The 10,318-nt window shown below is 45.4% G+C and overlaps 1 protein-coding gene across 1 annotated transcript in view; it reads left to right on the forward strand.

Moving 5' to 3' along the window:
* LOC139311828 (zinc finger protein 585A-like) overlaps positions 1-9,704 on the forward strand; it is a 34,598-nt gene extending 24,894 nt beyond the window's left edge. The window contains exons 10-12 of the mRNA XM_070936350.1: positions 1,872-1,942; positions 7,055-7,134; positions 8,609-9,704. Coding sequence (XP_070792451.1) covers positions 1,872-1,942; positions 7,055-7,099 — 116 coding nt within the window. The 3' untranslated portion in view covers positions 7,100-7,134; positions 8,609-9,704. The remainder of the gene's footprint in view (positions 1-1,871; positions 1,943-7,054; positions 7,135-8,608) is intronic.
* Positions 9,705-10,318: the final 614 nt, after the last annotated feature.

Genomic DNA, 10,318 nt, shown 5'->3' on the forward strand with positions numbered 1-10,318 from the left:
TTTAAAAGCATTTTTTAGAAAATGCTTTAGAAAAATGGTTTTAAAAGAAAAAAAAAACCTCTGCCAATCAGGCAACTCAGCTGGGATCGTCAAAGGCTTTTAAAAGCATTTTTTTACAACCTCTTCAGCCGAAAAAATGCTTTTAAAAGTTTTTTTTTAAAAAAAGTTGGCCACACCCACCCAATCACATTAACCCCCCGCCCCCAAGCCACACCCACAGAACTGGTAGTAACAAATTTTAATTTCACCACTGGTCGTAAGTCACATTTTTCAGTGCCGTTGTAACTTGGAATGGTCTCTAAATAAACTGTTGTAAATTGAGGACTATCTGTACTAATTTAGCAACTGCAATGGGCTCAATTGTGGTCGTAAGTCGAGAACTACATGTACTAATTTGGTAAATGGGCTCGTGGTCATAAGTCGAGGACTACCTGCACTAATTAGCAACTGCAATGGGCTCAATTGTGGTCGTAAGTCGAGGACTACCTGTACATTTGTCCCAGGAATAATGTTGCAGGATCCAATCTGGGTCAGTCCCCGGGAACAGAGGTTTAGCCTTCCGTGCTTTGGGACTCGTGTTAGAGCCTGTCCTCTACCAGAATGTGTGCTTTTGGGATATTCTATGAATCGTATTTATGGCCAGCTATTACGCCATTGATCGTTGTTTCCTTGTGCTGCAGCTTCTTTTCCTTCCCCAATCTGGCACCTTTCACATGTGTTGGGACTGGAACCCCTCACATTCCCATTCCCATCCAGCAGGCCAGATGCAGCCATTGTGTGCGGAAGGCTCTGCCCGCCATATCTTCCATGCCCGGAAAAAGAGTCCGTTCAAATCTGGGTCCCAAAGGTGCTTTTTTCAAGAGGCAACTGGACTTTCTGGTTTTTATTTGAAGATGTTTCGCTTCTCATCCAAGAAGCTTCTTCAGCTCTGACTGGATGGTGGATTTATGACCCAACTGTCTGCAAGGAGTATAAATCCTTCCATTCCCCACCATCCAGACACCCATGACCTGAATGACTGAGAATCTCCATAGATGTCCAAATCTGTGCCGTGCATTCCGTAGAAATGCTCTATTTCTGGGTCTAAAGACGTTCCTTGCATCTTCATGAAACACAAGGCATAATAGCTCGCAAACCTCAATTATGAAGAGCTGAAGGCTCTTAAGTCTTAAGAGCCTTGGTAGTACAGTGGTCTAAGGCACCATGTTATTAAGCTGGTTATTAAGACCAGCTGCCTGCAATTACTGCAGGGTTCGAATCTCGCCAAGGCTCAAGGTTGACTCAGCCTTCCATCCTTTCTAAGGTAGGTAAATTGAGGACCCAGTTTGTGGGGGCAATAAGCTGACTTTGTATAGATATACAAAAGAATGAAGACTATTGCTTAGCGCATTGTAAGCCGCCCTGAGTCTCCGGAGAAGGGCGGCATATAAATCAAATTAAAAAAAAAAAAAAAAGTCAGTGTTTCCCAGACTTGGCTACTTTAAGACACGGGAGCATAAACTGACAGAATTGAATTCTGGGAGTTGAAGTCCACGTGTCTTAAAGTCGACATGTTTGAGAAGCACTGCTCCCAAGTATTTAAGAATAAGCAGGTAAAATGGTGTCGTATCCACACAAGCCATGATCCTGACTTCCCTTAAGTACATTGGCTACAGAGCTTAGCCAATCAGGATATAGAATGATGCAATACAGTCTTAAAGCAATATAATACCTTTCTGACTGCAAATATATATTGTTGGTTTATATATTGCTTGACCCACTAGTTAGACAAATAACCATTTCCTAACAATTCCTTTTGGCTTTTCATCTTTTAACCAATCTGTTTCTTCTTTTCCCACCCACTCACCTACCCTGCTGCCCTGAATGTTCAGAATTGCTGGTTGAAACCTCTGACCCTGCAGAACTTGCTGAACTTTCTATGGAGGCCATAAGCACTGCTGTGGTAAGAAGGAAACGGGCTTATTTTTCTTGGGGTGGGGGGTGGGGGAGTAAATCTTCTAATAAAACCCTAGTTCAGAGTTCACAGCCAAGCTTGGAAATCATCAACGGTCCAATAGTTCAACCTTGAAGTATTCCTTATTAGAGGTGGTCCTTGTTTAGCGATTGCCTCCTTTGAACTTATAACTACGGACGCCATGGCTCAGTGGCTAAGATGCGGAGCTTGTCAATCAAAAGGTTGGCAGTTCAGCAGTTCGAATCCCTAGTGCCGCGTAACGGGGTGAGCTCCCGTTACTTGTCCCAGCTTCTGCCAACGTAGCAGTTCGAAAGCACGTAAAAAATGCAAGTAGAAAAATAGGGACACCCTTTGGTAGGAAGGTAACAGCATTCCGTGCGCTTTTGGCGTTTAGTCATGCCGGCCACATGACCACAGAGACATCTTCAGACAGCGCTGGCTCTTCGGCTTTGAAACGGAGATCAGCACTACCCCCTAGAGTTGGGAACGACTAGCACATATGTGTGAGGGGAACCTTTACCTTAACTTATGACTGTAATGGAGCCTGCTCATCCTTCTCATAAGTCGTAATGCTTGTAAAATGGTTATGACCCTGTTTCGCGGTGGTTGTTAAATGAATGCCACGGTCATTAAGTGAACCAATGGTTCACTATGGGCATGGTTTTGCCGAAAAATGAAAGTAAGTGCGTTGTAAAATATAGTCACATGACTGCAGGATGCACAGACAATTGTAAATGCAGCCTGGTTTCCTAATTTTACTATTTCCTAATATTAGTTGCCTAGATTCGTAAATATTAAATGATATGTTCAGAAACATAAGCAACAGGTACCTTTCTTGAGAGTAAACTACTTCGAATCAGGGTGAGGGTCTTTTATCCCCTTTAGCCAACCTATGTCAGCGTCTCACCGCTGGCATAGAGAGGAGAGAGATAAGCCCTGAACTTTTGCCTGCTAAATCCCTTTGAAGCTGGGTCGTCGTGGAAATGAAGGGAGCGGGGGACATTCCTGTGAAATGACGAGACAAGAAGTCAGTGGAGTGACTTGGAAGATAGCCAGTGAGAAGCAGATAATTGGGGATCGGAAAGGGAGGGATTGGGGGGCAAAAGGTCAGTCTTGTCCGCATCGAGTCATGATCCAGTTGCTGTGCTCAATTAAAGAGAAGATTTCCTTAAAGATTGGCAGTTTGGAAATTCATTTATTTTGAGATAATAATAATAATAATAATAATAATAATAATAATAATAATAATAATAATAATAATAATAATAATAATTTTATTTCTATACCGCCCTTCTCCCGAAGGACTCAGGGCGGTGTACAGCCAATTTAAAAACACAAGACACAACAATAATTAAAAATTAAAATAATTAAATAGATTTGGCCGATTTAAAACCCCCAAAATTTAAAATACCCCAATTTAAAATTATTAAGTTGATAGCCCGGCCTGGCGGAACAACAGGGTCTTCAATGCGCAACGAAACACCCGGAGGTCGGAGATCTTGCGTATTTCCGGGGGCAGTTCATTCCACAGGGCTGGGGCTCCCACAGAGAAGGCCCTCCCCCTGGGTGTCGCCAGCCGACATAACTTGGCTGATGGCACCCTGAGGAGACCCTCTCTGTGGGAGCGGACTGGTCGGTGGGAGGCTATTGGTGGCAGAAGACGGTCTCGAAGGTACCCGGGTCCTATGCCATGGAGCGCTTTAAAGGTGGTAACCAACACCTTGAATCGCACCCGGAAGACCACTGGGAGCCAGTGCAGCTCGCGCAGGAGGGGTGTCACGCGGGCACAACGAGTTGCGCCCATAACCACCCGCGCGGCCGCATTCTGGACCAGTTGGAGCCTCCGAGTGCTCTTCAAGGGGAGCCCCATGTAGAGAGCATTACAATAGTCCAGCCGGGAGGTGACAAGGGCATGAGTGACCGTGCGCAAGGCGCCCCGGTCCAGAAAGGGCTGCAACTGGCGGATCAGGCGAACCTGATAAAAGGCCCCCCTGGCCACGGCCGTCATATGCTCTTCTAAAGGCAGCCGTGCGTCCAGGAGGACACCCAGATTGCGAGCCCTCTCTGTGGGGGGCAAAGATTCACCCCCAATAGTCAGCGATGGCACCTGCTGACTATATCGGGACGCCGGCAGCCAAAGCCACTCGGTCTTGGACGGGTTGAGTCTGAGCCTGTTCCTCCCCATCCAGACCCGCACGGCCTCCAGGCAGCGAGACATCACATCAAGGGCATCGTTGGGGTGGTCTGGGGTGGAAATGTACAGCTGAGTATCATCAGCGTACAGATGACACTTCACCCCAAAACCACGGATGATCTCACCCAGTGGCTTCACATAAATGTTGAACAGAAGGGGCGAGAGGATCGACCCTTGTGGCACTCCCCATGCGAGATGCCTCGAGGTCGACCTCTGCCTCCCTGCCAACACGAACTGCGAGCGGTCGGAGAGGAAGGAGGAGAACCACCGCAGAACGGTGCCCCCTATTCCTAACCCCCTCAACCGCTGCAGCATACCATGGTTGATGGTATCAAAAGCCGCTGAGAGATCTAATAGGACTAGGACAGAGGAGCAACCCCTGTCCCGAGCCCTCCAGAGATCATCCACCAACGCGACCAATGCCGTTTCTGTGCTGTGCCCCTGCCTGAAGCCCGACTGGCACGGGTCTAGATAGATAGCTTCATCCAGGTGCCCGGGCAGTTGTCGTGCCACCACACTCTCAACAACCTTCGCCACAAAACGAAGGTTGGAGACCGGACGGTAGTTAGCTAATTCAGCCGGGTCCAGGGAAGGCTTCTTGAGGAGGGGCCTCACCACCACCTCTTTCAAGGCGGCGGGAAAGGCACCCTCACTCAGAGAAGCAGTTAAAATCCCCTGGAGCCAGCCTCGTGTAACCTCCCGGGAGGCCGGTACCAACCAGGAGGGACACGGGTCCAATAAACATGTGGCGGCACTAATCCTACCCAGAACCCTGTCCACATAGCATCGAAGTCTGATAGCATCGAAGTCTGACAACCTGAGTGATACAGTCTGAAGGGCTGGCTATCTACTTTTGCCTGATAAAACTTGCCTGCCCAATCTTGAGTGGTAGAATACCTGCTCAAATGCGAGGGGAGGGAGGCCACTGGTTGAGGATTTCAGTAGAGAGGGTTCCTGTCTATGGAACACCAGGTAAAGGTGGCCCCTATATTTATGGCCTTCCCCAAAGTTGTAAAGAACTGATTTTTCTGAGGTCTTTTGTGGATAGATTAGGGAGTCAACAACTTACCCGTATATACTCGAGTATAAACCGACTCGAATATAAGCCGAGGCACCTAATTTTACCACAAAAAACTGGGAAAACTTATTGACTCGAGTATAAGCCTAGAGTGGGAAATGCAGCAGCTACTGGTAAATTTCAAAATAAAAATAAATACCAATAAAACTACATTAATTGAGGCATCAGTAGGTTAAATGTTTTTGAATATTTATTTCAAAGAAAAACAGTAAACTAGCTCTGTAAGTGCTGCTTTTAGAAGCCTCTGACGATCAGGCAACTCAGCTGGGATCGCCAGAGGCTTTTAAAGGCATTTTTTCCCCTCACTTGAGTATAAGCCGAGGGGGGCTTTTTCAGCATAAAAAATGTGCTGAAAAACTCGGCTTATACTTGAGTATATATGGTAGTTTTATTTTATTTTATTGAATATAAAATTGTGACCAGGATTGTAGTTGTTGTTATTTTACTATACACCCTATAAAGCTGCCTAGAGTTCTGATGGACCGAAGCAAGTGTATAGATTTCTTAAACAAATAAACATCTAAAATCTGGTAGGTCTTAAATAAATTTTGCAGGATCTCATGTGCAAAAGAAAGCCACTTTAGTATGTTTATTAGGTTTTTATCCTGCCTTTATTATTTTATAAAATAATAATTCAGAAGGTGAGATGGACAGCATATAAATGTAATGAATAAAAAGGGCGGTAAACATAAATAATACACATTCCTCCTCTTGTTTCCACCACAGCAACAACCTTGTGAGGTGGGCTGGGCTGAGAGAGAGTAAATGGCCCAAAGTCACCCAGCTGGCTTTCATGCCTAAGGATTTCATTTTCATTTTCATTTTATTAAATTTGTATACCGCCCTACTCCCCAAGGACTCAGGACGGTGAAGAGCCATAAAATAAAACAGATAGATACAAAATTTAAAATAGAGATAAAACTAATTAAATAAATTTGGCTGAACCAATTTTAAAACCCCAATAAATTAAAACCAAATTTAAAATTTCCATTTAAAAAGAGGAAAAATTTAGGTCAGGCCGGCTTGATGAAATAGGAACGTCTTAAGCGCGCGATGGAAGGTACGCAGATCCGGAATCCTCCGTATCTCCGGGGGGAGCTCGTTCCAGATCGTAGGTGCCCCCACAGAGAAAGCTCTCCCCCTGGGGGCCGCCAGTCGACATTGTTTGGCCGACGGCACCCGGAGGAGCCCCTCTCTATGGGAGCGTACTGGTCGATGGGAGGCTATTGGTGGCAGCAGGCAGTCCCGTAAGTAGCCAGGTCCTAAGCCATGGAGCGCTCTGAAGGTGATAACCAAAACCTTGAAGCGCACTCGGAAGACCACCGGGAGCCAGTGCAGCTCGCGCAGGAGAGGCGTTACATGGGAGCGCCACGTCGCTCCCATCACCACCCGCGCGGCCGCACTCTGCGCCAGTTGGAGCCTCCGAGTGCTCCTCAAGGGGATGGACTAGAACTCACAGTCTCCTGGTTTCTAGGCAGGGAACCATGAGTCCCAGTCTCGCCTTTGGCACAAAGCCACTTAGGTAATCCTGAGCCAGTCCCTTTCTCTCAGCCCTAGAAAGCAGGCAATGGCAAATCACTTCCGAAATCTTGCCAAGAAAACTGCAGGCGGCTACCAATTTAGTGACTTAGGGTCGGTTTCTGGAAGACCTGAGGATCAGTGGCTATTAGTCTTGATGGCTTCTGAAGGCCCTCTGCTAAGAGATTGATGGACTTCCTTGGGAGAACAGACTGCTGAAGATCAGCCAGATTTTAATTTTTTTTCTGCTGAAATTAAAGTCTCTCTGTTTCACGATCAGCATAAATTTTACTGATTTTCACTCTTTCAGATAAGTGTGGATGGCAAGTTATTTCTTGTGCAAACTACTGTATAGAGCTGGATCGTCCACAATGAGACACTAAAGTTTGGGTAAGTTCTTTTTTTGATTTGCCAAGACCCCGGTCGTTGTTCTCTGTGAGATTTTAAAAAACTGTTTTTTTTAAATCTGTTTCCTGAAAACAGACGTCATACACACTTCCCTTTTCTACATATCTTACAAAGCTTAATAGCTTAGGTTATGTAAAGGGTTAATATGGAGTTACTTAGGCTATATTCTTTACAGGAATAATTATTTTTCTCTCATTCTCTCAGACAGAAAACATTTTTTAAAGGAATCACCAAAAACACTCAAACCAACGCTGTCAGGGCAAGCCACTAGTATAAAACCAGAGAGTAAACCTCACTCTCTTTTAGCACTAATGATGTTACCAAGCTGGGTAATAAAATGCCTGCAAGAAAACAACCAAGCTCAGAGAGCACCAAGGACCCCTTAAAAATGGTATTTACAAGAATTCCAAGTTTCAACCCACTACATTTCAGTCCATGGCTATAGATCCATGATGGCGAACCTATGGCACACGTGCCACGGGTAGCATGCGTAGCCATATTGGTGGGCCTGTGAGCTCAGCTCCGGCACATATGTGCTCACTGGCCAGCTGATTTTCAGGCCTTCTGGGCCCATCATAAGTAGGGAAACAGGCTTTTTCCTGCCTCCAGAGGGCCTTGGGGGGGTGGTGGGGAAGGCCATTTTCGCCCTCCCCAGACTCCTAGAAAGGCTCTGGAGGCTGCGGAGAGCGAAAAACAGACGTTCCGGTCCCACTGGAAGTTAGCAAATGGGCCGTTTCTGACCTCCAGAGGGCCTTGGGGGGGGGATTTTCACCCTCCCCAGACTCCTAGAAAGGGTCTGGGGAGAGCAAAAAACGGACCTACCGTGCCAGGAGCGTGGGGAGTGTGGAGGGTTGCGTGTGCATGCGCAGGGGCAGGGTGCATAGAATTATGGGTGTGGGCACATGCCCGTACGTCACCCCCACCCCCCACCCCGGTACGCGATGGCAAAAAGGTTAGCCATCACTGCTATAGATCATTCAAATATCCAGCATCTTTAAGCAGACATTCCAAATACCTTCCAATTGGAGTTTTCTGTTCATCAGATATTTTGCCTCCGTGGCTCAATTAAGCATGCTGTGTGAACAGGACTCTAGCGTAGCCAATCCTGGTTTTAAATCCTTTCCTAACTTTTACAAGATCTTTTTTTTTTTTTAATTAGATTTATATGCCGCCCTTCTCCGGAGACTCAGGGCGGCTTACAATGCATTAAGCAATAGCCTTCATACTTTTGTATATTTTTTTATACAAAGTCCCCACAAACTGGGTCCTCAATTTACCTACCTTAGAAAGGATGGAAGGCTGAGTCAACCTTTTTAAGTAAGTTTCAGCCACTTTTTTCCTCTCTCCAACTGTTAGCCAGATTGTTGTGAAGGCAACAATGAAGGAAAAGGCTGGGTATGTTGCTATGAGAACCGATGAACCAGAAAATAAAATGTGATTTTAAATTTCTTTCTAGGAATTACAATCAAGATAAATGAGGCACAAAACAAAAGCTTTTCAGAATGTTCATCTTCCTGCCTTCCGCATCTTAACTTCCTGCTATCTGCCAAACTTTCTGAGTGATTTTGAATCATACAGTTAAAAAAGAAAATAAACCAAACCCTTAAAAGGGACCGTACGTAACACTCTCAATCTGCCTTTCTCAGTTTCATGCCCTCAAAAGCTTCAGAAACATTCTTTGAAAGCAGCTGACTGAGAAACACGTGGACAAGATTTAGGGCGGAAAGATAAGTTCTTCATCCTAAAGATATATTTATAATTTAGATTATAGCTTAGTTGATCTTGGCCATCACAATTCTTAAGCCTTAATTGCGCTTTTTGTGACTGTGAGGATAAATTATGTTGGGGGGGGGGGGAAGGGGCTGCAATCTTTTGTGCACCTTAGAAAGGCCAAGGTATTTAAATGTAATATATGTATGTAATAGATACATATGTGCCATCTGCATCCTGAAAAGAGAGTAGGGCAGTGGCAGTTCCTACCTGATTTTGTGGAAGGTTCCAGAAGTGGGAGGTCGCTACCAAGAAGGCCCCTACGTGATGGAAACGGCTATGAAGGCAGCCCTGCTTTCCTGGCTGAGCAGCAGTTCCCAGAAAATTCATCAGAAAGCTAACGTATCTGTTTCTATCACAGGTTTTCCACCTTGGCAACTTTAAGATACGTAGATTTCAACTCCCAGCATGCTGGCTGGGGAATTCTGGGAGTTGAAGTCCACGCATCTTAAAAGTTGCCAAGGTTAAAAATAAAAAAACATCGGTTTCTACAAAGTGGCCTCCTGCTCCTCCTCCTCCACCCAATTCTTTTCAACTGAATGTGGCCAGTTATTTCCCAGAATGGCCTTTCCCACGCTGGTGTTCTGCAGATGTGGAAAACAGCTGGGGCAAGGCGGCCAGAGAGGGGTCTCCTGGCTCTCATTTGACTGACCTGTTGAAATCCTGCTTTGCCTTCCGGGTTTTTTAAACCTGGGCGCTGCTCTAAATGCTTCTAATTATTTTTGTATCTCAGAAAGAGAATTATTTTGGATTGCTGAGTAAATAAAATTACATTCTGTATATAGCGGCCAGCGGTGTGTTTCTTTGTGCGTCTTGTGTGTCTTGCCACAAGGAGGCTTGCTTGCATTCACTAAATGGAATTGCTCTGATATGAGTTAGGCTGGGTTTCTCTTCCCATAATGTCTTGCCGGCTGGATTTGATGGGAGTTGTGATCCAACAACTCTGAAGCCCCCCAGACAGGAAAGCTGTTCTGAAGGCATCTAAAGGTACATTTGATGACGGGTGGAGGTTCCAAAGAGTTCAAGTATGCTCACTCCTTAAGGGGCGTGAAACAAAATTAAGTGTCACCAGGAGAAAGGGCCCACTGAGGCACTGGTGAAATCTAAAATTTGTTACTACTGGTTCTGTGGGCGTGACTTGGTGGTGGTGGGGGGGTAATGTGACTGGAGGGGCATGGCCGATTTTTTTTTTTTTTTTTACTTTTAAAACCATTTTTTCTTTGGTGAAGAGGTTGTAAAAAAATGCTTCCAAAAGGTTATGACGATCCCAGATAAGTTGCCTGATCGACAGAGGCTTTTTTCTTTTAAATGCCTCTGACGATCAGACAACTCAGCTTGGATCGTCAGAGGCATTTAAAAGAAAAAAAGGGTTTTTTTCTTTTAAATGACGATCCCA

This window comes from Pituophis catenifer, unplaced genomic scaffold, assembly GCF_029215685.1.
Source record: "Pituophis catenifer annectens isolate HBS135680 unplaced genomic scaffold, rPitCat1.0.hap2 SCAF_2, whole genome shotgun sequence".
In the NCBI taxonomy this organism is placed as follows: domain Eukaryota; kingdom Metazoa; phylum Chordata; class Lepidosauria; order Squamata; family Colubridae; genus Pituophis; species Pituophis catenifer.